At 29.2% G+C, this 25,201-nt stretch overlaps 4 protein-coding genes and 1 long non-coding RNA gene across 6 annotated transcripts in view; 3 read left to right on the plus strand and 2 right to left on the minus strand.

Annotated features, from left to right (window-relative positions):
- Positions 1-7,979, plus strand: part of LOC111424014 (rabconnectin-3 alpha) — a 37,799-nt gene extending 29,820 nt beyond the window's left edge. For both annotated transcript variants that reach the window (XM_071194729.1, XM_023057405.2), the window contains 3 exons: positions 7,084-7,153; positions 7,204-7,496; positions 7,550-7,979. In XM_071194729.1, the coding sequence (XP_071050830.1) occupies positions 7,084-7,153; positions 7,204-7,496; positions 7,550-7,750 (564 nt within the window). In that variant the 3' untranslated portion in view covers positions 7,751-7,979. The remainder of the gene's footprint in view (positions 1-7,083; positions 7,154-7,203; positions 7,497-7,549) is intronic.
- A 429-nt stretch (positions 7,980-8,408) lies between these two features.
- Positions 8,409-15,626, plus strand: LOC111424015 (Sorbitol dehydrogenase 1). Its single transcript, XM_023057406.2, has 6 exons — positions 8,409-8,493; positions 8,777-8,810; positions 8,864-8,968; positions 14,570-14,789; positions 14,840-15,325; positions 15,374-15,626. The coding sequence occupies exons 1-6, from the start codon at positions 8,431-8,433 to the stop codon at positions 15,540-15,542; spliced, it is 1,077 nt and encodes a 358-aa protein (XP_022913174.1). The 5' UTR covers positions 8,409-8,430; the 3' UTR covers positions 15,543-15,626.
- On the minus strand, positions 15,545-17,656 carry LOC111424016 (luciferin sulfotransferase-like). The gene is made up of 5 exons (XM_023057407.2): positions 16,559-17,656; positions 16,412-16,508; positions 16,173-16,365; positions 15,997-16,120; positions 15,545-15,948 (listed from the first exon to the last, which is right to left on the minus strand). Exons 1-5 carry the CDS (start codon positions 16,695-16,697, stop codon positions 15,578-15,580), a joined length of 924 nt encoding a protein of 307 aa, XP_022913175.1. The 5' UTR covers positions 16,698-17,656; the 3' UTR covers positions 15,545-15,577.
- A 420-nt stretch (positions 17,657-18,076) lies between these two features.
- LOC139429226 (uncharacterized) lies at positions 18,077-21,647 on the plus strand. The gene is made up of 2 exons (XR_011639889.1): positions 18,077-20,877; positions 21,429-21,647. It is a non-coding gene; the product is annotated as an uncharacterized lncRNA (long non-coding RNA).
- A 198-nt stretch (positions 21,648-21,845) lies between these two features.
- Positions 21,846-23,127, minus strand: LOC139429224 (dim gamma-tubulin 6). The gene has a single exon (XM_071194731.1). It carries the CDS (start codon positions 23,040-23,042, stop codon positions 21,903-21,905), a length of 1,140 nt encoding a protein of 379 aa, XP_071050832.1. The 5' UTR covers positions 23,043-23,127; the 3' UTR covers positions 21,846-21,902.
- Positions 23,128-25,201: the final 2,074 nt, after the last annotated feature.

Here is a 25,201-nt window from a genome sequence, read left to right on the forward strand (position 1 = left end):
TTATACAAATGTAAGTGGTTTTCGAGGCATAGGGTGTTGAAAGTTAAATTCTTATTTCGAAATTTCTTCATAATTTTCAAGGTTTTTGTACTATTAACATAAAATTTGGTAGTTTTATGTTTTCGAGCATGAGAAATACGAATTTGAAACTTGTTTTGTTATTGCTCGTAGAGGGCACTAGATACTAGGGATGCAACATCGCTCATAAAAACATCGATATTAGAACATCGATGTTTTCCAAAAGTGAAACATCGATGTCGAAAACATCGACTTATTATACCGATACATCGATGTTTAAAAAAAATATTCAGTGGCTGAATTTTTATTATAAGAATTATCACAATAATCAATAATATTTGGACAGCGTTCTGCATCACTTGACTAAGCGACAAATAATAATAATAATAACTTTATTATCATAAATTTAATCACTAAAACTAGACACAAAATGATGACGATTTGTGTAAAAATTTTTGAAGAAAATAATCTAGAGTTTGATTTTGTACTTTTAAACTGGTTTTTATTTTATATAGAATTTAAGTCTAACCAGTTTCGGCCCTTGGCCATCTTCAGAGACTCTACAAATAGATTAACATCTCTCATCTTATCCATTTTACAAACAAGTTTCTTAATATTTCTTTTTGTTTTGTTAAAAAAGATCACATATCAATGTCGAAATCAGATTATTTATTAGTTACTAATTTCCAAAATTAAAGTTTAAAAAGTTGTAAAATGAAACTAAGGACGAAGTATTACAAGTTTGCAGATTAAAATTTAAGAACGCTCTTTTTTAACGAAAGAAATATTAAGAAACTTGGGAAAAATTCAAGAATCATCATGTGGCTTAAAAATCGACGACTTTTTTTAATCAATGTGAAATGTCCCAAAAAACATGTTAAAAATATAAAGAAAGTGCGGAAAAGTGACTAAGTCTAGATTAACTTCAGTTATAAAACTTCTATTACATGATAATTAACTTCAGGTTTAAAATGTCAACCTCACTTTTGACATATTTGTAATATTCATTAAAAATCCATTAAAATGAGTGCAAACACAACATATTTATCTTCAATATTAATGAAGTAATGCTCAACTTCCGGTTAAGAATGTCAATTTTGACATATTTGTAATCGTCGTGAAAAATTCTTTAAAATAAGTCCAAACATGTTATATTTAATTCCAATATTAATCGAGATATATACTTCCGCTTGGAAATGTCAATGTCATTTTGATAATATATTCATAATTTTTATAAAATGTCTTAATATTTGTCACAAAAACAAAAGTATAATAAAAAAAATAAAAAATTAAGGTTGGTATTAATATTTAAAAATTAAATTGCTATCTTCATTGTTGCTAACTTAGGGTTTAATGTTTTTTATTCTAACTTTTTTGTTTTTTGAGATAAGTGCGTCATCTTTGGACTCATTTTAAAGGTTTTTTAATGAAGATGACAAATATCTCAAAATTGACGTTGACGTATAATAATACACTTATAGGTACTTAAGTACACTTTTAGGTTATACGAAGATGTAAGTTTTGTTTCAACATTTTTTTTCTCAATATTTTTCCAATCCAACCCAACAATTATTATACATCATTGTAAAGAAAAAGCTTTGAGCTTTAATTTAGAATAAGTCTCATTCCTTAATTTCAATAAATACGGCTCCCAGAAATTTTTAAATTAGCATCTTTTTTGACACATTTAGGATATACGAAAATATAAGCTTTGTTTCAACATTTTTTTTCTCAATATTTTTCCAATCCAACCCAACAATTATTATACATCATTTTAAAGAGAAAGCTTTGATCTTTAATTTAGAATAAGTCTCATTCCTTAATTTCAATCAATACGGCTTCCAGGAATTTTTAAATTAGCATCTTTTTTGACACTTTTAGGTTATACGAAAATGTAAGTTTTGTTTCAACATTTTTTTTCTCAATATTTTTCCAATCCAACCCAACAATTATTATACATCATTGTAAAGAGAAAGCTTTGAGTTTTAATTTAGTATAAGTCTCATTCCTTAATTTCAATAAATACGGCTCCCAGGAATTTTTAAAGCTTTTTAGCTTAGAATTTATAGCTTTTTTTTGACATTTTTAGGTTATTCGAAAATGTAAGTTTTGTTTCAAAATTTTTTTTCCTAATATTTTTCCAATCCAACCCAACAATTATTATACACCATTTTAAAGAGAAAACTTTAAGCTTTAATTTAGACAACTCTTATTCCTTAATTTCAATAAATCCGTGATTGGCGCTTAGCTTTATCTTTTAAAACAAATAGTATTTTAGGTCTTTCGGTATTCTGCATTTTTTCTAAGATGTACTTACCAGACAGCATGAAAATCTCCAAAAACGATAAAATGTCGATTAGTCAAGTGATGTATAACACGGTCCATTTATTATAATATGATAAAACACATAGATAATGTTATTTAAATTTATTTTTAAGTATGGCATTCAAAAACCTTAACTTTGACAACTTGGTGCCTAATAAGCGATTCCTTTCCTGATTAATTGTTGCGCCAACTTCTGTGAATAATCGTTCGTTAGACACTGAAGTTGCTAACAGTGGCAAATATTTCATTGTTCTTTTATACAAACATGGTAATTATGGTCGATTATTTTATCAAACATCGAAGATAAAATATCGTTCATAATGAACGATGTATCGATATTTTATGGACTTCAACATCGCTATTAAAACATTGATGTTTATGAACGATACATCGATGTTTTCGAAAAATCGATGTATCGTTTGCATCCCTACTAGATACACGCTGCTCGTTTCATAAATCGAATCATAAGTTTTTTGGCTCGACAGCTACGACCAATAAGACCTGCAAATCACAAAGAGCATTCAATTTTACATAAAAAAGGTACTCTTATTGAAATTGTCTAAGTCTATCGGTTTTCGAATTATTTACTTTTAAATGTTTAAATGTATTTTTTCTTCTAAAATATTTATTTTTTAACATAAGCAAAGTTGGGTTATTTTTCTGCTTATGTTTCGACAACTGCATGTTAATTGTTAACATTGATCTAATTTTCGTGTGCAATAATCATTTTTACCAACAATAAAGTTATTACCAATTTGAAAATGCCACGACATAATGAGTTTTTTAATAGTTAAAAATCCAGATTTAAGTCCACTGGATTTTTGAAAATGGTCACAATATTCTATTGTTATTATTATCTATTATTATCGTTACTAATTGCTATAGTTAGTATGTTATTGATTTTAAATGTTAACCTTAAAATTACTTTGAAACAATTAAAAGGACTTAGACAATGTAAGCAAGAGTACCTTTTTTGTGCAGAATTGTAAACTCCTTCAGATTTCTGGTTCTAATTCACCATACCTCAACTGACAAAATAGTTATGACTTGATATTTCAAACGTACAGTGTGTATCTAGCGAGTAATCACAAAACAAATATCAAACTCGTGTTTCTCATGCTCGAAAATATCTAACTACCAAATTTTATGTAAATAGTACAAAAACCTTCAAAATTATCAAGAAATTTCGAAATAAAAATTTAACTTTCAACACCCTGTGTATTAAAAACCACCGATATTTTTATAAGACATGGTAGGTTAAATCGTCATATTTTGGTGTCTAGTGTCTCCGGTATTCGGATTTCCCATTCTTTTTGACTCACCCTGTATAATAACAAACAGAAATAAAACATAATTACTAGAAAAACGTCTGTTTCCCGTTCTTAAAGTATAATTAGTAAAAACCGGAAGTGCAAATTTAAAAAATAAAACGAAATAAAATCTCTGAAAAAACTCTCTCCGAATAAATTGAGAAAAATTATTTAAAATTTAAATGGGGTCCCTCCATTCATGGTTTCTTGTTTTCAAAGTATTATACAGGGTGTGTCAAATGTCTGGAATATAGCCAATAACTTCGCTATTTGTGGTTTTAAAGAAAAATGTTTCAAATAAAAGTTTCTTTATTAATTGTGGCGCATTTTTTGGCGATATTTGCTTAAACAAGCAATTTACATTATTTGTTGTTTCGTTACTATGGCAACCAACATTGTTATTTGAAATGGGATACATATGTTTTTTTTTGCATATTTTGATAGAAGATAAATCCCTCCACGCGATGAACATATCAAATCATATGGTTATATAAGAAAAAAATCGGGAAAAAATGCGTTTTCTGAAAATATTAAATTACAGCAAATTAAATCAAAGTAGGCGCCGAAATAGCGCCGTTGACTTTAAGCTTTAAATGTCAAAAAATTGACAATTTAAACAAATATGGCGCAATTAAGCGAACAGCAAAGAATCCAAATATTAATGCTGTATGGGTATGGTGATAGAAAATGCACTCAAAGTGTTCAATAATGTTCAATACTAGTACGAAGGCTTTCACGGCCGGTGTGAATTAAACTAAAATTAGAACTAAATACTTCGAACCAGTTTCTGAAGAAGGTTGCAACATGACATCCGAAACGTCAAACCTTTTATTAAAAGACGCACGGCAAAACCCGAAAGTTTCTAGTGTTAGTTCTAATTTTGGTTTAATGTTCAATACTGTTCAATAATATTTACCCGGATACACAATCCACAGTATCCAAAATATTAAAAAAATTCCTTAACACCGAAATTGTTAAAAACCTTCCAAAAAGTGGACGGCTGAAGACAGCTACCAATGACGAAACTACATTAAATGTGTGTCACCGTACCCATACATTATTAATTATTCATAATTGTTGAAACTGTCATTTTTTGACATTTAAAGCTGTCAACGGCGTTATTTCGGTGCCTACTTTGATTGTAAATTACCGATTTAATATTTTCAGAAAACGTATTTTTCTCGATTTTTTCCTTATACAACTATATGATTTGATATGTTCATCGTAAAGAGGGTTTTATCCTTTATTAAAATGTGCAAAAAAAAAACATATGCATCCCATTTAAAATAACAATGTTGGTTGCCATAGCAACGAAACAAAAAACAATACAAACAAGTAAATACCGACAAAAAATACGCCACGATTAATAATGATACTTGTATTTGAAACATTTTTCTTTAAAACCACAAATGGCGAAGTTATTGGATATATTCCAGACGTTTGACGCAGCCTGTATAAAAATATGTTAAAATTAAAAACAGAAAACAATTCCAAACCTGTAGAGACAAACAAAATGATTTAATATATGAAATTTAGAAAACGAAAGTTTAAACTTACATTAAAACATAAAATTTAAAACAACTTGAGTCTGCATAATCAGGCGCAAAAGAGACGTACGGCTAAACCTAAATGTTTCAAATTCTAGGTCTAACGTTAGTTCTAATGACCATGCAGGTGTAAAACTAGAACTGACACTATACCTAGAACTAGAATCATTTGGGTTTAGCCGTCTTTAGAGACGTGCTGCTAAACTCAAATGAGCAATAAATAATAGCAATATACAAAACCTAATGCTAACTAGCTGTATTTAGCACTGTCAGTAGAACTAACACTAGAACTAGAATCATTCGGATTTAGCCGTCTTAAAAGATGTGCGGCTAAACCCGAAGGTTTCTAGTTCTAGGTCTAGTGTTAGTTCTACTTTTATACTAGCACTATCACTAGAACTAGCACAAGACCTAGAACTAGAAACATTCGGCTTTCGCCGTCTTAAAAGATGTGCGGCTAAATCCGAATGTTTCTAGTTCTAGGTCTAGTGTTAGTTCTAGTTTGAGTCTGATAGAAATATATAACAACCTAGAGCTATCAATACCAACTAGCACTATGTAGTATTGCTACTAGAACTAATACTAGACCTAGAACTAGAAACATTCGGGTTTAGCCGTCTTGAGAGACTTGCGGCTAAATCCGAATGTTTCTAGTTCTAGGTCTAGTGTTAGTTCTAGTTTTGCACTATTACTGGAACTAACACAAGACCTAGAACTAACATAAGACCTGGAACTAACATAAGACCTAGAACTAACACAAGACCTAGAACTAGACTCATTCGGCTTTAGTCGTTTTGAGAGACGTGCGGCTAAATCCGAATGTTTCTAGTTCTAGGTCTAGTGTTAGTTCTAGTTTTGCACTAGCACTATCACTGGAACTAACACAAGAGGTAGAACTAAAACCATTCGGCTTTAGCCGTCTTGAGAGACGTGCGGCTAAATCCGAATGTTTCTAGTTCTCGGTCTAATGTTAGTTCTAGTGTTACACTGGCACTATCACTAGAACTAACACAAGACCTAGAACTAGAATCATTCGGGTTTAGCCGTTTTGAAAGACGTGCGGCTAAACCCGAATGTTTCTAGTTCTACTGTTAATTCTAGTTTTACACTACCACTATCACTACAACTAACACAAGACCTAGAACTGGAATCATTCGGGTTTAGCTGTCTTGAGAGACGTGCGGCTAAACCTGAATGATTCTAGTTCTAGGTCTTGTGTTAGTTCTAGTTCAATAGAAGTAAAAATCAATAAAGCGGTGTCTAATGCTAACTAGTTCTACTTAGCATTATCATTGGAACTAACACTAGTAGTTTTTCAAATTTGTCCAGGAATTAAACTAAACTCCTAAAGGAATACGCCTAAATGTTGACGAAAGTAGAAATGAATTTTAATTATAAAAAGGAGTTCCTCTGAGATCTGACGGTGAGCTATTTCTTTTGATATCTTTTAATCCCTTTGTTTCCCTAAATGTTAGTTTTTGCTCCTTAATTGTTTTTACTCATTAGTTAATTTGTTAAATTAATCTGATAATTTCATGGTAATTTCAGTCGTGCCTGAAGAAGGAAAGAAATTTCCGAAACATATATTTATATTTATATTTTACTTTATTATATATTTTACGATGAACACCGAATCTACTATATCTAAATAACACTAGTAGACCTAGGACTAGAACCAGAAACTTCGTCTCTTAAGACGGAAACTCGGAGTTATCATAAAAACGTCACTTTCTCCAAGCAAAACTTTTCCTTTCCAAAACTACCCTATCCCTGTACTATTAAGCTATGTTGCATTTTATGCGGGACAATGCATTCATATATTGCAAGTTATATGAAATTCTCGGTATAAATCAATCACAAAAAATACATTGATTTATTTTTAGACTCATCAATGTCACAATAAAGGAATCACCGATTTCGTCTTTTTAAATTCATGCAGTTTATTAGCAACGGGTAAAAATAAAAAATTGATTTATTTACTTTTTTAATAATTATTTTTGTAGCTGGGCATAGTTCTGAAAGTAAAAACGTTTGTATTTGGGATACGATCCTTCCGAAAGGAAAGTGTTTAACGGTGGCTTTAACCTGTCACGAACAAGGCGCTAGCAGCATGGTTTACGCCCCTCAACACCAAATTTTAATAACCGCGGGTAAAAAGGGCGATATCTGCCTCATTGATACGCGTTCAAAAACGATTCATCATCGATTCCAAGCACACGAAACAGCCGTTAAATGCCTCGCGATTGATCCGCATGAAGAATTTTTCGCCACCGGGTCTGCCGATGGAGATATTAAGGTTAAATTTTTAATTTTATTTAAATTTTTTAATTTATTTCTTTTGTATTAAAGATTTGGGGTGTTTCCGTGCCAACTCTATTAATGTCCTTCACTGCGGAACATGCCAAAAGTAATTTCTTTAAAAATATCGGGCCTGGAGTTACTCAATTACACATTGATGCCCATGCAAGATTATTTTCTTGCGGAGCTGATGGTAGTATGAAAATAAGGCAATTACCTGATCGGGAAACGCTTTCTAATAATCACCATTAGTAAGAAAAATTAAGCTTCAAAATCTAACCTTCAAATGTTAATCGTTAAAGATTTAATCGTCAAAGTATTTATGATATATCGATAAAGTTGTTTAAAGTAAGCTAAATGATGTGTAGATTTAGAGATTAAAAAACGTTTAATTAAGTTAAAACTTGCTTATTAGTTATTGTTTTTTGTTGTTGTTAATTTGCTGTGAATTAATTAAGAATTAAAACAAGATAAACGAAAATTAATCATTTTTTTTAGCAAGAAAGAAAATGTACAACTAAATTTTGGCGGTAAGAAATTTAAAAATTGTTCCTTTATGTCATTAAATTCCTTCCTTAACATTAAAACGATTTTAGAACAAATTCATCAATTAAATGAGTATTGAGATAAAATAAATGTTAATTAATAAAAAAAAAGACTTTTATTTAATCATTTTAATATATTTTTTGAAGCGTAAATAAAACATGCTAATTTTAAACTTATGTTTATCCAAGATAGAAAGAGAGCAAAAAATCGTTGATAACTTCACATCAAAAAAGTCGTTTGATTCTTTTCGCTTGGTCGATTTTTTAACTCATTTACAAGAGTTTATCTTAATATTCTTCGATTGCATAACTTTTACGTTTATCTAGGTCGTATTTAATACGGTACAACGATGAAAATGTGTTAGTTCGCAAAGAAAACGTGAAACCATGGCACCTATTAAAGAGGATAACCTCACAGCCGTTTTATACGGTATCAACGATATTCGTTTGGTGAGTAACAAAATATTGATACGTTTATTTTGATAAACTATTAAATTGTGTCTTTGTTTTTTTAATAAATGTTCTCTTTTTGTTGGTTATATTGATTTAAATTTATTGATTTTTAAGTTTTTATTTTTAATGATTTGTTTCGTGTAAACGAAGTTATAAACTCGTTTAAAAATAGAAAAAGCGATAAAATTATCGTTAACGTTTTAAACTTTTGCAATGTTATAGAATGTTATAAACTTTTATCCTTGAAAATGTTTGTTTATAAAAATTAAAATTTTAATAGGAACAACGACCAATTCCAGTACCCGGAGATAATGGTAAGATTATTTAAAATTGTTTAAATAATATTATTTAATAATTAATTTTGAAGATGTTTTATTACGGATGGAATCTGTTGGAATTTGCGGTTCGGATGTTCATTATTTAACAAGAGGCGAAATTGGACCGTTTGTTGTAAAACAACCCATGATAATTGGTAAATTTATTAATTAATAATTCTTAAAATTATCTTAAAGCACTAAAACGTTATCTTCAAAAAAGTTTACGTCATTAGTATTAGCGCCATCTATTAAAATTTATTCAAACTAAATTTTCTCTTCTACAGAGTAAGTTGTGAAATGTCAAAATTAACCGTCAAAATCAATATTTACTCATTTTTTTCTATAATACTTTTCAAATTGTTGTAAAGTTGATAAAATTAATAGAGAATCATGTTTTGAAATGAAGTTATGTCTCAATGATATTTAAACTTTAGATATTCAAAGACATTTTCAAAAAGTTTACATCACTAACGCCATCTATTAAAATTTATTTAAACTAAATTCCTCTTCTACAGAGTAAGTTGTGAAATGTCAAAATTAACCTTCAAAATCAATATTTACTCATTTTTTTCTATAATACCTTTCAAATTGTTGTAAAGTTGGTAAAATTAATAGAGAATCATGTTTTGAAATAAAGTTGTGTTAATGACACTTGAACTTTAGATATTCAAAAACATTTTCAAAAGGTTTACATCATTAACGCCATCTATTAAAATTTATTTAAACTAAATTTCTTCTTCTACAGAGTAAGTTGTGAAATGTCAAAATTATCCGTCAAAATCAATATTTACTCATTTTTTTCTATAATACCTTTCAAATTGTTGTAAAGTTGGTAAAATTAATAGAGAATCATGTTTTGAAATAAAGTTGTGTCAATGACATTTGAACTTTAGATATTCAAAAACATTTTCAAAAGGTTTACATCATTAACGCCATCTATTAAAATTTATTTAAACTAAATTTTCTCTTCTACAGAGTAAGTTGTGAAATGTCAAAATTATCCGTCAAAATCAATATTTACTCATTTTTTTCTATAATACCTTTCAAATTGTTGTAAAGTTGGTAAAATTCATAGAGAATCATGTTTTGAAATAAAGTTGTGTCAATGACATTTGAACTTTAGATATTCAAAAACATTTTCAAAAGGTTTACATCATTAACGCCATCTATTAAAATTTATTTAAACTAAATTTTCTCTTCTACAGAGTAAGTTGTGAAATGTCAAAATTAACCTTCAAAATCAATATTTACTCATTTTTTTCTATAATACCTTTCAAATTGTTGTAAAATTGGTAAAATTAATAGAGAATCATGTTTTGAAATAAAGTTGTGTCAATGACATTTGAACTTTAGATATTCAAAAACATTTTCAAAAGGTTTACATCATTAACGCCATCTATTAAAATTTATTTAAACTAAATTTTCTCTTCTACAGAGTAAGTTGTGAAATGTCAAAATTAACCTCTGAAATCAATATTTACACCTTTTTTCTATAATACCTGTGAAATTGTTGTAAAGTTAGGAAGATTAATAGAGAATCATGGTTTGAGATAAAGTTATGTTTCAATGACGTTTGAAGTGTTCAGAAAATCAGATTTTTCCCATTTTTTTCTATAATACCTGTCAAGTTATTGTAAAGTTGGTAAGATTAATAGAAAATCATGTTTTGAAATAAAGTTATGTCTCAATGACGTTTGAACTTTAGATTTAGATATTCAAAAAGTTTACATTATTAACACCATCTATTAAAATTTATTCAAACTAAATTTCCTCTACAGAGTAAGTTGTGAAATGTTAAAATTAACCACCAAAATCAGATTTTTCCCATTTTTTTTCTATAATACCAGTCATATTGTTGTAAAGTTGGTAAGATTAATAGAGAATCACAGAATCATGTTTTGAAATAAAGTTATGCCTCAATGACATTTGAACTTTAGATATTCAAAAAGACATTTTCAAAAAGTTTACATCACTAACGCCATCTATTAACATTTATTTAAACTAAATTCCTCTTCTACAGAGTAAGTTGTGAAATGTCAAAATTAACCTCTGAAATCAATATTTACACGTTTTTTTCTATAATACCTGTGAAATTGTTGTAAAGTTAGGAAGATTAATAGAGAATCATGGTTTGAGATAAAGTTATGTCTCAATGACGTTTGAAGTGTTCAGAAAATCAGATTTTTCCCATTTTTTTCTATAATACCTGTCAAGTTATTGTAAAGTTGGTAAGATTAATAGAGAATCATGTTTTGAAATAAAGTTATGTCTCAATGACGTTTGAACTTTAGATTTAGATATTCAAAAAGGTTACATTATTAACACCATCTATTAAAATTTATTCAAACTAAATTTCCTCTACAGAGTAAGTTGTGAAATGTCAAAATTAACCACCAAAATCAGATTTTTCCCATTTTATTTCTATAATACCTGTCAAATTGTTGTAAAGTTGGTAAGGTTAATAAAGAATCATGTTTTGAAATAAAATTGTCTCAATGACGTTTGAACTTTAGATATTCAAAAAGACCTTTTCAAAAAGTTCACGTCATTAACGCCATCTATTAAAATTTATTTCAACTAAATTTCCTCTTCTACAGAGTAAGTTGTGAAATGTCAAAATTAACCTCCAAAATCAATATTTACACATTTTTTTCTTAATACCTTTCAAATTGTTGTAAAGTTGGTAAAATTAATAGAGAATCATGTTTTGAAATAAAGTTATAGTTCATTTTTTTTCTATAATACCTGTCAAATTGTTGTAAAGTTGGCAAAATTAACAGGGAGTTTTGTTTTATCATGTTTTGAAGTAAATATGTCACATTGACGTTTGAGCTTTCGTTATTCAAAAAGAAAAGGTGCATAAAAAGTGTTGTGGAGTGTTTATTTGCCATTTACTTACCTAGAAAAGGTATTTTATTCTATTTAATTACTTTGTAGCATGTTTTTATAACAAATATGTACTTCGTCAAAATCGTATTTATCTAAAAATTTATTAGTATTTTAACCTCAACTAATTAGTTACTGACAATGTTACTAAAAATCATGAAAACAACATAAATTTTATAAGTGTCCTAGATAATACCAACAGAAACCCTAAATAATTTACATTGACAAGTATTATAGAAAAAAAACGAACTATATGTCTCAATGACATTTGAACTTTAGATATTCAAAGACATTTTCAAAAAGTTTACATCACTAACGCCATCTATTAAAATTTAATTTAAACTAAATTCCTCTTCTACAGAGTAAGTTGTGAAATGTCAAAATTAACCTCTGAAATCAATATTTACACGTTTTTTTCTATAATACCTGTGAAATTGTTGTAAAGTTAGGAAGATTAATAGAGAATCATGGTTTGAGATAAAGTTATATCTCAATAACGTTTGAAGTTTTCAGAAAATCAGATTTTTCCCATTTTTTTCTATAATACCTGTCAAATTATTGTAAAGTTGGTAAGATTAATAGAGAATCATGTTTTGAAATAAAGTTATGTCTCAATGACGTTTGAACTTTAGATTTAGATATTCAAAAAGTTTACATTATTAACACCATCTATTAAAATTTATTCAAACTAAATTTCCTCTACAGAGTAAGTTATGAAATGTCAAAATTAACCACCAAAATCAGATTTTTCCCATTTTTTTTCTATAATATTTGTCAAATTGTTGTAAAGTTGGTAAGGTTAATAAAGAATCATGTTTTGAAATAAAATTGTCTCAATGACGTTTGAACTTTAGATATTCAAAAAGACCTTTTCAAAAAGTTCACGTCATTAGCGCCATCTATTAAAATTTATTCAAACTAAATTTCCCCTTTTACAGAGTAAGTTATGAAATGTCAAAATTAACATCCAAAATCAATATTTACACTTTTTTTTTATAATACCTGTCAAATTGTTGTAAAGTTGGTAAGATTAATAGAGATTAATCATGTTTTGAGATACAGTTGTGTTTCACTGACTGTTGAAGTTTAGATATTCAAAAAAGTTTACGTCATTAATGCCATATATTAAAATTTGTTTAAACTAAATTTTCGCTTCCGCAGAGTAAGTTGATAAATGTCAAATTTAACCTCCAAACTCACATTTTACACATTTTTTTTTTTTTAATACCTTTCAAATTGTTGTAAAGTTGGTAAAATTAATAATCATGTTTTGAAATAAAGTTATATCTCAATGACGTTTGAACTTTAGATATTCAAAAAGACAATTTCAAAAAGTTTACATCATTAACGCCATCTATTAAAATTTATTTAAACTAAATTTTCCCTTCTACAGAGTAAATTGTGAAGTGTCAAAATTAACCTCCGAAATCAATATTTACACTTTTTTTTTCTACAATACCTGTCAAATTGTTATAAAGTTAGGAAAATTAATAGAGAATCATGGTTTGAGATAAAGTTATGTCTCAATGACGTTTGAAGTTTAAATATTCAAAAAGACATCTTCAAAAAAGTTTACGTCTTTAATATTAACGCCATCTATTAAAATGTGTTTAAACTAAATTTCCTCTTTTACAGACTAATTGTAAGTTGTGCAATGTCAAAATTAACCGCCAAAATTTGATCTTTCCCATTTTTTTTTTCTATAATACCTGTCAAATTGTTGTAAAGTTGGTAAGATTAATAGAGAATCATGTTTTTAAATAAAGTTATGTCTCAATGACGTTTGAACTTTAGATATTCAAAAAGTTTACATCATTAACGCCATCTATTAAAATTTATTCAAATTAAATTTCCTCTACAGAGTAAGTTGTGAAATGTCAAAATTAACCACCAAAATCAGATTTTTCCCATTTTTTTTTTATAATACCTGTCAAATTGTTGTAAAGTTGGTAAGATTAATAGAGAATCATGTTTTTAAATAAAGTTATGTCTCAATGACGTTTGAACTTTAGATATTCAAAAAGTTTACATTATTAACGCCATCTATTAAAATTTATTTAAACTAAATTTTTCCTTCTACAGAGTAAATTGTGAAATGTCAAAATTAACCTCCGAAATCAATATTTACACATTTTTTTTTCTACAATACCTGTCAAATTGTTATAAAGTTAGGAAAAATAATAGAGAATCATGGTTTGAGATAAAGTTGTCTCAATGACGTTTGAAGTTTAGATATTCAAAAAGACACCTTCAAAAAAATTTACGTCATTAATATTAACGCCATCTATTAAAATGTGTTTAAACTAAATTTCCTCTTTTACAGCTAAGTTGTGCAATGTCAAAATTAACCGCCAAAATTAGATCTTTCCCATTTTTTTTTCTATAATACCTGTCAAATTGTTGTAAAGTTGGTAAGATTAATAGAGAATCATGTTTTAAGATACAGTTATGTTACGTTTGAAGTTTAGATAGTCAAAGAGACATCTTCAAAAAGTTTACGTCATTAACGCCATCTATTAAAATTTGTTTAAACTAAATTTTCTCTTCCACAGAGTAAGTTAAAATGTCAAAGTTAACCTCCAAACTCACATTTTACACTTTTTTTTTGTATAATACTTGTCAAATTGGTAAGTTTCAGTCAAATATTTTGAAATCATGTCTCAATGACGTTTGAACTTTCGATATTCAAAAAGACAATTATCTAGTTAACGAAAATGACATAAATTTCCTAGGGACCCTACAAATTTGACTTTGACAGGCAATTAATGTCAAATATTTAACAAGTTTTATTATTTATTCTATTAAAACTTGAATAATATACTTAAAAAACCATTTTTACAAACCCCTATAATAATTGTTTTAATTTTTAGGTCATGAAGCTTCTGGAACAGTTGCTAAAATTGGTAAAAATGTGAAACACTTAAAACCAGGTGATAGAGTTGCTATAGAACCGGGAGTTCCTTGCAGAATATGTTCATTTTGTAAAGAAGGTCGCTACAATTTATGCCCAGATGTAATTTTTTGCGCAACACCTCCAGTTCATGGAAACTTGGGTCGATACTATGTTCACGCAGCCGATTTTTGCTTCAAGTAAAAACACACCCTTTAATTTTTAATTTATTCCCCAAACCCTTTTTTAGACTCCCAGACAACGTATCTTTAGATGAAGGCGCATTATTAGAACCACTTTCAGTTGGAGTCCACGGTTGTAAAAGAGCTGGCATAACAGTGGGATCAATCGTCTTAGTATTAGGCGCAGGCCCCATCGGTTTAGTCACGATGATGTGCGCAAAAGCTTTCGGAGCTTCAAAAGTTTTAATCACCGACGTTTTCGATCATCGCTTAAAACTAGCTAAAGAACTCGGCGCCGATTACACTTTACAAATTAATGTGGACGCATCCACCGATGATTTAGCCAAAAAAGTAATCGAAACTCTCGGTTCCGAACCGAACGTAAGTATGGATTGTTGCGGGGCCCAACAAATGGTTCAATTGGCAATGAAAGCAACGAAAAGCGGCGGTGTTGCCGTATTAATTGGAATGGGGCAGAACGAAGTGACTTTACCATTAACGAGTGCGTTAATTCGCGAGGTTGATATCAAAGGAATTTTTAGATACGCAAATGAGTAAATGAAGATTATTAATTTAATTAAATAATTCCGATTAATTTTTAGTTATCAAACTGCGTTGGATTTGGTTGCTAGTGGAAAAGTGAATGTAAAACCGTTAGTTACGCATCATTTTAAAATTGAGGAAACCGTGGATGCTTTTGAAACGGCTGTTAAATCATTGGGGAATCCCGTAAAAATTATGATTCACGCAAATCCCGAATGGAAAGATTAAAATTATGAAGCTGCATTTATTTTTTTATAATTAAATCAGTTTTTATAAAGAAAATCGACTCCTTTAGTTGATTTTTCAATCCAATCGTCTAACTTTTTAATCATTTCCTCATCTAATTCCGATTTATAACTATCGGATTTTCCTTTCCTAATAAACTTAACTGATTCATTCTTGACGAAATCGGATTTATTAACCGCTCTGTTTTCTTTCATTTGATCGAAACTCAAATGTTTCGCAAGCTCTTTAATCGCTTCATCGCTGTAAGATTTGTTCATAAACTTTGAAACTTTATTAATAACTCCGATTAAGTCGGAACTCATCTCTTCGTAAGTGATTATTAAGAGATTTTCGCGATGTTTTTGTTCTAAATAAGGCAAAACTGTTGTGAAATAATCACCGTAAAGAACTAGAATTAAAATAATTAATTTTTAATCGATTCAAAATAAATGGTTACCTTCTCCTTTTATATAAGCATCAACGAATTGATTTAAACTTCCTTTAAATACGGGAAAGATATTCGTTGCGTGATGATAATAAGAAAGCACAACTTGTTTTGGGTTTCTAATTACGTGGATTATCTAAAATTATTTAATTAAGTTTTTAGAATCGAAGCTTTAAAAGTTTGATTACTTTAGGTGTTTTAATTCCGTTTACGATTTGCTTTGGTAAAAAATTCCATGGTAAATGGCTCTTAATGTATCGTACTTTTTCATCATCTTCCAATAATTTTATCGGATTAGGAAACGTTTTATGATCGGAATAATCCGATTTAATGTTGTTATCTTCAATAAATTGGCCAACTGCTAAAGCTACACTTGAATATCTAAAGAAAGAATTTATTTAATTTGATTTATTATTTTTAATCTCACTCTATAAATGGAAATCGAATTTCTAAATGTTTTTTAGCCCCCTCGTAATCCATGTTATTACAAACCAACCAAACTAATTCTTGACACCATGTTGTACCTTAAAGTTATACTTTAACAAATTTTAATGATTAATAATTTAATTTTTACCGCATTTCGAATAAGATGTCACCCAAACATCGTTTTGCCTCACTTCGAAATCTTCAATTTCTTTTCTAACTTGTTTAAATGATTCCGGAAGTTTAACTCCATCGAAATCTATACAATTTGCGATTACATAATTCGACATTTTTTGATGTATGGTTAATAACTGAGTGTTTAAATATGATAATGCTATATATATAACTTGTTTTCGGATTTTCTAATGTTTATTATTTTATAAACCAATTGATAAGATAAAATATGATTTAAAACTTAATTGATTATATTAAGCCAGCGTTTCTCAACATGTGGGGCACTATCACTACAACTAACACAAGTTCTAGAACTAGAATTATTCGGGTTAAATGCGGCTAAATCTATTTTCCAGACATGTTGGCTGCATTGTCATAGCTCTGTCCGCGAGAGTTTTTAATGTTGAGGTTTATTTGTTCTAATCAACTGTCTTTTGTAAACAATCCGCAGTGTGATTTTCTAGTTTAATGAATCCTATGAATCATTGTGTTATTTGTGTGTGTGATCACAATGGCTTACGTCTGGTGTTGAATCGACGATAATGCTAAAGTATTTGGCTACTTTAATTTCACCACTGAATGTACTTAACGTTCTATCTCTAATTATTTCAATAAATTCATCACATATGTAATGAGACAAATAACTAACAGAAGCTCTTCCCTGATTTCCAAATCGACGTAAATGTTTTGCCAAAAAAATCGGCGAAGTTTATTTATTTATTTATGTACAGGGTGGTTCAAATTCGATGTCCGAATAGGCTAACTCGGAAACTATAAGAGTTAGAAAAAAAGTAGCTTACATGTCATGATCTCGTTTTTCGAGAAATTGCTAATGCCGAAAACCTCATAGCGCTATCGTCTTTTGTTTTTCCGCTAGAGGCTAAAATTGAAAATATCGTAAAACCAGCAAGCGCAATTATCTTGGTTATTATTATAGCTGGAGTATTATAACTAAGACATTATATGGACACTTTTTTACAGAGAATTTGATGACGTAGTCAAAAAAATTTTTTTGGTTTTAGATTTTGAGATATTATCACAATGTTCGTTTTTTTAAATGGAAACAACCACTGATTATTCGCTTATTAAATTCGTTATTTTTTTCTGATTACAAAAATATAGGGTTCGAAAGGTCTATTTCTTATTGTTTTAGAATAAAGCTAAAAATTTACTTTTCTTTTAGTGTCTTCCAAAAAATTAAATTTACAGTTTCCTGTAAATTACGGTACTATAATTAAAAATGAAAAAAAAAAACATATTTCTGATATTTGAAACAAATATATTTGTTGAACTATTTAATTTATATATGTAATTATGCAAAAGTTGAAATAGATTGCATTATTTCACATTTTTTATTAATATTTAATATTATTCTTAAATGACTTAATAAATTATTGATAGATGGCGCCATATGTTTTTTTTTAATTCAAATAAACAGCAACATTTGTATTCAAAAATTTTCTGAAGTGTCACTTTAAAAATCCTGTTTTTTTAAGATGGATTACGAAAATTACGAAAAGTTTAACATATTAGAATGTTACATATTAGAAAATAAAGTAAATTTTATATAAATTTTTAGTAGAATAATTTTTAGTTATAATACCGTAATTTACAGGAAACTGTAAATTTAATTTCGTCGACGACACTAGATGGAAATTTTATAAAAAAAGTTTATTTTTAGCTTTATTCTAAAACAATCAGAAATAGACCTATCTAACCCCATATTTTTGTAATCAGAAAAAAATAAAGAATTTAATAAACGAATAATCAGTGGTTGTTTCCATTTAAAAAAATGAAAATTGTCATATCTCAAAATCTAAAACCGAAAAAATTTTTTTGTCTACATCATCAAATTCTCTGTAAAAAAGTGTCCATATAATGTCTTAGTTATAATACTCCACCTAGAATAATAACGAAGATAATTGCACTTGCTGATTTTACGATATTTTCAATTTTGGCCTCTAGCGGAAAAACAAAAGACGATAGCGCTATGAGGTTTTCGGCATTAGCAGTTTCTCGAAAAACGAGATCATGACATGGAAGCTACTTTTTTTCTAACTGTTATAGTTTCCGAGTTAGCCTATTCGGACATCGAATTTGAACCACCCTGTACATTGGACACAGCACAGGACGAACCCAATAAAAGCTGTGTCACTAAAAAGAATACGAACAAAACAAAATAATAAAGACACAAAATAACATCAGTAGTGAACAGTAGTAAAAAAGTAAAATAATGATCTAATGATATAAATCAATAAATGATCAAAAATTCAGATTGAAATTAAGGAAACATTCTATAAACAAGTAAAAAATAACAACAATAAGGAATTGCTGATTGTAATGTTAACAATGATGATACGGCATGCTCCCAACAGCAGCTAAGGTCGATTTTTTAAACGAGATAATGGATTCATAAGCAAATATATCGATGGACAGACGATCGGCTGATCGAGCGGCACGCAGCAATGGGGAATGTTGATAAGCATTAGTGCGGGTTGTAGGAGTGAAAAAGAGAAAATCATATCTCAGCGTTCTGGGCGGAACATGCAAATTCACTAGAGACGTAAGCGAAGTCGAATTATAGATGTTATGAATTAATTTGTAGAATAGCAATACGTCACTACAAAACGTCGCTGAGTCAGTCGCAGAAACTGAAAGGATTGGCACGCCGAGTCGTAGTCAACATAGGTGATATGAGACTTCCGACATAAAAATCGACTATACTAACTCTTTTGGACTAGTTCCAATCTTTTCACGTACATGTCATATTTAGGATTCCAGACGACAGAACAATAATTTAGAACGCTGAATACATACGCAAAATAAAGAGTTTTTATGGAATTGATATCAGTGAAATCAGTCGCTGATCTCATGACAAATCCAAGAATGCGAGAAGCCTTGTTGACCACCGAGTCGACGTGCTCATTAAATAAAAGTTTACTATCAAAGGTCACCCCCAGATCTTTTATAGACGTGACTCTCTGCAACAATTCCCCACCAATAAAGTAATCAAAACGTATGGGATTAGCTTTCTTTGTAAATGTGATGGTAACACATTTACTAAAATTTAGGCTAATAAAATTTGTCAGACAATATTGAGCAAGGTCGAGGAGATCGCAGAACAATCCTTAGGGCCAGATACACGGCAAAAAATTTTTAAATCGTCTGCATACATTAAACAGTTTGAATGTTTAAAACAATGAAAAATATCATTAATGTAAATATTGAAGAGCAAGGGGCCAAGGATGCTTCCCTAAGGGACACCGGACGAGACGGCCACCGCCTGTGAGGAGAAACCTCTAATTCTGACACACTGCGTTCTATCAACCACATAGGAAGCGAGCCACTGTTGTATGTTGCTGGGCAAACCAACTTGTTCTATTTTATTTAATAATAGCAGATGATCAACCTTATCAAATGCTTTGCTAAAATCAGTGTATACGGAATCAACCTGGCAGTTATCGTCAAAAGAATGCAAAATGTAATTAGTGTATTCAAGAAGATTAGTCTCTACTGAGCGACCAGCAAAAAAACCATGCTGTCGTTGGTCTAAAACATTCTTAACAATGTAAAAAATTGGTTTATAAATTAAGCTCTCGAGAACTTTACCGAATATAGGCAGTAAAGAAATGGGCCTGTAATTTTTGACGGAACTTCTACTGCCAGATTTGAATATAGGCACAACTGTGGCACGCTTTCATATTTGCGGAAAGACGCACTCTCTTAAAGATCTATTGTACAAAATTGTTAAAGGCTCACTAAGAGATTCACAGCAGTTTTTTATGAGAACAGGAGGTACACCGTCGCCGCCGGGCCCCCCAGTAGAGTTAACCGCTCCCAGAGCTCTCAAGACCTCAGCCTGTTCAAACTGTAGGGACTGGTCGCAAAAGCGCGAATTTACAGGGAGAAAACCATTGCTGCCACCCGTAACCCGCGATGAGCGAAATACCGAACCGAAATAATTGGAGAACAGATCGCAGATGTGCGTTGGCAAGGTAAACTCAAATAATAACTCTAATAATTTAATCTGATAATTGAAATAATCAAAGTGATCTGAAATAATTGATTTTGATTCGCTCTGGATTACACACGAGGTAAGTGAGTTATTTTTTTAGAAATGGTATATCGAAAATAAAAAAAAAATCTTAACTTCTTTGGTTTTACAGATGTTGGTGGAATTGATTGAAATCTTGATTCCTCCCTGATTTGAACTGCTCCTTTTTTCCCCTTGGTGGAATGTGCTGGTACCCCCTTGGTGGCTTTCAGAAAAAACTATTCCGATGTCTTCTTTCCCAGGTTGGTTATCGTACTCTTCTTAATTAATTTTAGCTTCTTTTCTTCTCCCTCAATTGTGAATTTCTTTGGTTATGTTTTTTCTTCAGAAATTTATCTTCGTAGGATTTCACGAGCGTTTTCAAATAGATGTTTACTCAATGATGATCAGGAAGCGAATCTTAGCGTCCTCGTTATTCATTTTTCACCCTTTTTTCGGCAAACTCGACAAAAACTTCTCTTTTTTGTCCGTCACCCTCTTTGATATCACAAGAAAAGTGTAAAAAAATTTGTATTTCTGAGCGCCATCTCTTATTGACATTTGGTTTTTCTTCCAAATTTTCAAAAATTACTTTTTAAATAAACTATATTTATTGAAATCCTTCAATGTCTGAATACTCCGAATTATTTCATTCCCTTTTGACACAATTTTTCACATTAATTCTTCTTTAATTCCAAAATTTATATTCCGTTTCTTTCAAAATCTTCACATTTTTAATTTTCAACATTTCGGTTTTAAACTGATTAAAATCACTTGAATCTGATGTAATTCATTATAAGCTTTATGTTTTTAGGTATTTCAAGAAGTTTTTTGGCTGTAATCACCCATAAATTGAATACTTTAGATTTGGAGGTTATGTTTCGTTTTTTTTTGTGGCCTCTTTTTTTAACTAAATACAAGAATATTTCTTAATCTACGACGGAAATACCATTATTTCCTCTTTATTGTAATTATTTCTTATAACAAAACTATTGTTTATTAATTAATTAATAAAATTATGAGTGGAACCCAATATTTTTACAAACATTCCTTGCAAATTATTTCTTCAGACCATTCCGATATTTTCAATATTGTTGCTGAATTAAAAATTGTTATTGAAAATTGGGCCCCAAATACTGAAAGGTTGAGAAACGCTGTATTAAGCATATTAATAAATAATGTTAGAGGTTATTGAGTATTTGAGTTAGGATCATTTTTAAGTAAACTTAGATTAGATACTTAATATTTATATTTAAATAATAATAATATAATTAAAATAAATAGCAATTTAATCATCATTAAAACTTAGTATTCCTAAACTAGAAGAATCAGAATTAACAACATTAACAGGGACTTCAGGTTCTTGAAGCGTATTCATGTTTTGAAGAACATATTCCAATTCTGTTAAATTTTGATAGTGTTTTTCTAACCCAGAAATGAAAGTTTTCTGCATCTTGTTGATTGTTTGTACTTTTGCTATGTTATGTTCCCAATCTTGATTGACCAATCGATGCATTTCCAAAGATTTTTCTGTTAACAACTTGTTGACATTTCTTAATAAATCGTTTAATTTTATGTTTTCTTGAGAATTAACACATCCTGGTTTATAATCGAACATAAAATCTTTTGATAATAATTTTGCGACAATTTCAACTATTTTATTACTATTTTCCATTGCTTTTTTAATACGATTTAACTCCTTTAAAATTGAAGCTTCATCAAAATCATCAATTATATCAGATTTAAGTTGTTTTAATTCTTTTTGCTTCAACGATATGTTTTTTTGATTTAGCTTTATTTGTTCTGAAATCCAATTATCTTCTTTTTGAGATTCAACAATTTGTTTTTCCATGTTAATTAGTTCTTGAAGATTATTTGCTTCCATTTCTTTAGCCACTTTTGTGATATTCTCAATGTATTTTTCGATCAACTTTTTCTTAAACTTATTTGTTCTTTCCAACTTAAGGTCATTATTTCCATTCTTCATTAAATATGTAAAAACGCACAGTTGAGAAAATCTTAACATAAACACCCCAAACTGGTATCGTTTCGGTGAGATTAAATGAGACATCGTAAGAGCAGGAAGATTAAAGTTCTCATATATGTCTTTAAGTTCGTTAAAATACTTCAATAAATCAATTCGGAAATTACCTTCGTCCCTTTTTTCATGAACAGGCCATACGGTTATTTTTTGTTTTAAACTTACAGGATCTAAAGTACTTAATAAGAAGTAGCTAACGTAGATTACGGCGAGAGCATTGTTTTTAACAAACATGTTTTCTTCAAAAACTTCTTGAAATTTCTCCGGCGTAGGGTGATACCTCGTTAAAAACAGAATGTTTGAATAAATTTTTTTATACAGCTCTGGATGTATTGTTCCCTTTTGTTGGGACGTAATCGTCATATTTTGAAAATGTGTTTGCTTCATTTTAAATGATTTAATATAAACTCAATGAAAAGATTGACAATTTTAACTGGAACTTAACCTCCAAATTTTTAAATGAAGTTGTCACTTGACAGCATAGCGCCATCTATTGAGTGTAAAACACTTTTTATGAAAAAATTTAATTATTTAAACTAAATTGTTGTTTTCTTTAAACATTATTATTAATTTATAACGCTATTCAAATGAGGATGATGAAAATTATAATTAAAAACTTGAGAATTAAAATTTAAAATATTGTATGACCTTGTAGTACTAAAGAGGTTATGTCACGAATATTGTGTTTAATAAAGAGAATTTTAAGAAAAAGTTGTTGATAAGGTGAATCACAAAAAAGATGCTCTATATGCTCGGAACATCATGATATACAAACTCATAGAAAATAGCTTCGTAGAAATGCAACTTTCTAAACAAAAACTTCGTACTAAAAATTGAATGCATGTGGCGCCATCTGTTGGGGATATTTCGGAATTATACAGCTAAGAACCGAACCACTAGAATACAGGTTGGATTGGGTTTATATATAAAACCTCCAACCATAGAATAACTGTTTGGAAAGTGTTTGGAGTCACTATGGGACTCCAATTAACGTTCCGACTAGTTGGGAATTCCTCAGATGCAATTACCTATGGCAATTACACCTGTCAAATAATGCCGCCACATTTGAATATCACACTGCATCATATTATGACATGTGAGATTGCATCTGACGAGCTTCCAACCAATTATAATGTTAGCTGCAACAAAGCTATAATGTTAATTATAATCTAATTATTTAATCATACCATTATTACTTTATTATATGTACTCTTACCGAAAAATCACTTTAAAATGACGTTTTCATCTGTCATTCTGAACAACTTTTAAAATTTGAATTTTTTTCTCAATATTTTTCCAATCAAACCCAACAATTATTATACATCATTTTAAAGAGAAAGCTTTGAGCTTTAATTTAGAATAAGTCTCTTTCCTTAATTTCAATCAATACGGCTTCCAGCTATTTTTAAATTAGCATCTTTTTTTGATATTTTTAGGTTATTTGAAAATGTAAGTTTTATTTCAATATTTTTTTTCTCTATATTTTTTCAATCCAACCCATCAATTATTATACATCAATTTAAAGAGAAAGCTTTGAGCTTTAATTTAGAATAAGTCTCATTCCTTAATTTCAATAAACACGGCTTCCAGGAATTTTTAAATTAGCATCTTTTTTGATATTTTTAGGTTATTCGAAAATGTAAGTTTTATTTCAAAATTCCTTTTCTCTATATTTTTCCAATCTAACCCATCATATATTATACATCATTTTAAAGAGAAAGCTTTGAGCTTTAATTTGAAACAAGTTTCATTCCTTAATTTCAATAAACACGGCTTCCAGGAATTTTTAAATTAGCATCTTTTTTAACACTTTTAGGTTATTCGAAAATGTGAGTTTTATTTCAACATTTTTTTTCTTTATATTTTTCCAATCCAACCCAACAATTATTATACATCATTTTAAAGAGAAAGCTTTAAGCTTTAACTTAAAATAAGTTTCATTTCTTAATTTCAATAAATACGGTTTCCAGGAATTTTTAAATTAGCATCCTTTTTGACACTTTTAGGTTATAGGAAAATGTAAGTTTTATTTCAACAATTTTTTTCTCAATATTTTCCAATCCAACCCAACAATTATTATACATCATTTTAAAGAGAAAGCTTTGAACTTTAATTTAGAATAAGTTTCATTTCTTAATTTCAATAAATACGGCTTCCAGGAATTTTTAAAGTAGCATCTTTTTTGACACTTTTAGGTTATACGAAAATGTAAGTTTTATTTCAACATTCTTTTTCTTATTATTTTTCCAATCCAACCCATCAATTATTATACATCATTTTAAAGAGAAAACTTTGAGCTTTAATTTAAAATAAGTTTCATTCCTTAATTTCAATAAATACGGCTTCCAGGAATTTTTAAATTAGCATCTTTTTTGACACTTTTAGGTTATACGAAAATGTAAGTTTTGTTTCAACAATTTTTTTCTCAATATTTTTCCAATCCAACCCAACAATTATTATACATCACTTTAAAGAGAAAGCTTTGAGCTTTAATTTAGAATAAGTCTCATTCCTTAATTTCAATAAATACGGCTTCCAGGAATTTT

This window comes from Onthophagus taurus, chromosome 3, assembly GCF_036711975.1.
Source record: "Onthophagus taurus isolate NC chromosome 3, IU_Otau_3.0, whole genome shotgun sequence".
In the NCBI taxonomy this organism is placed as follows: domain Eukaryota; kingdom Metazoa; phylum Arthropoda; class Insecta; order Coleoptera; family Scarabaeidae; genus Onthophagus; species Onthophagus taurus.

Excerpts from the sequence above, each read along its gene's own strand:
- LOC111424015 (XM_023057406.2), top strand. The coding sequence starts at position 8,431 with ATGGCACCTATTAAAGAGGATAACCTCACAGCCGTTTTATACGGTATC. Across the intron at positions 8,494-8,776 it reads GTATCAACGATATTCGTTTG|GAACAACGACCAATTCCAGT; the intron begins GTGAGTAACAAA and ends AAATTTTAATAG. Across the intron at positions 15,326-15,373 it reads ATTTTTAGATACGCAAATGA|TTATCAAACTGCGTTGGATT; the intron begins GTAAATGAAGAT and ends ATTAATTTTTAG.
- LOC111424016 (XM_023057407.2), bottom strand. The coding sequence starts at position 16,697 with ATGTCGAATTATGTAATCGCAAATTGTATAGATTTCGATGGAGTTAAA. Across the intron at positions 16,509-16,558 it reads GACATCTTATTCGAAATGCG|GTACAACATGGTGTCAAGAA; the intron begins GTAAAAATTAAA and ends TATAACTTTAAG. Across the intron at positions 15,949-15,996 it reads TGCTTATATAAAAGGAGAAG|TTCTTTACGGTGATTATTTC; the intron begins GTAACCATTTAT and ends TTTTAATTCTAG.
- LOC139429224 (XM_071194731.1), bottom strand. The coding sequence starts at position 23,042 with ATGAAGCAAACACATTTTCAAAATATGACGATTACGTCCCAACAAAAG.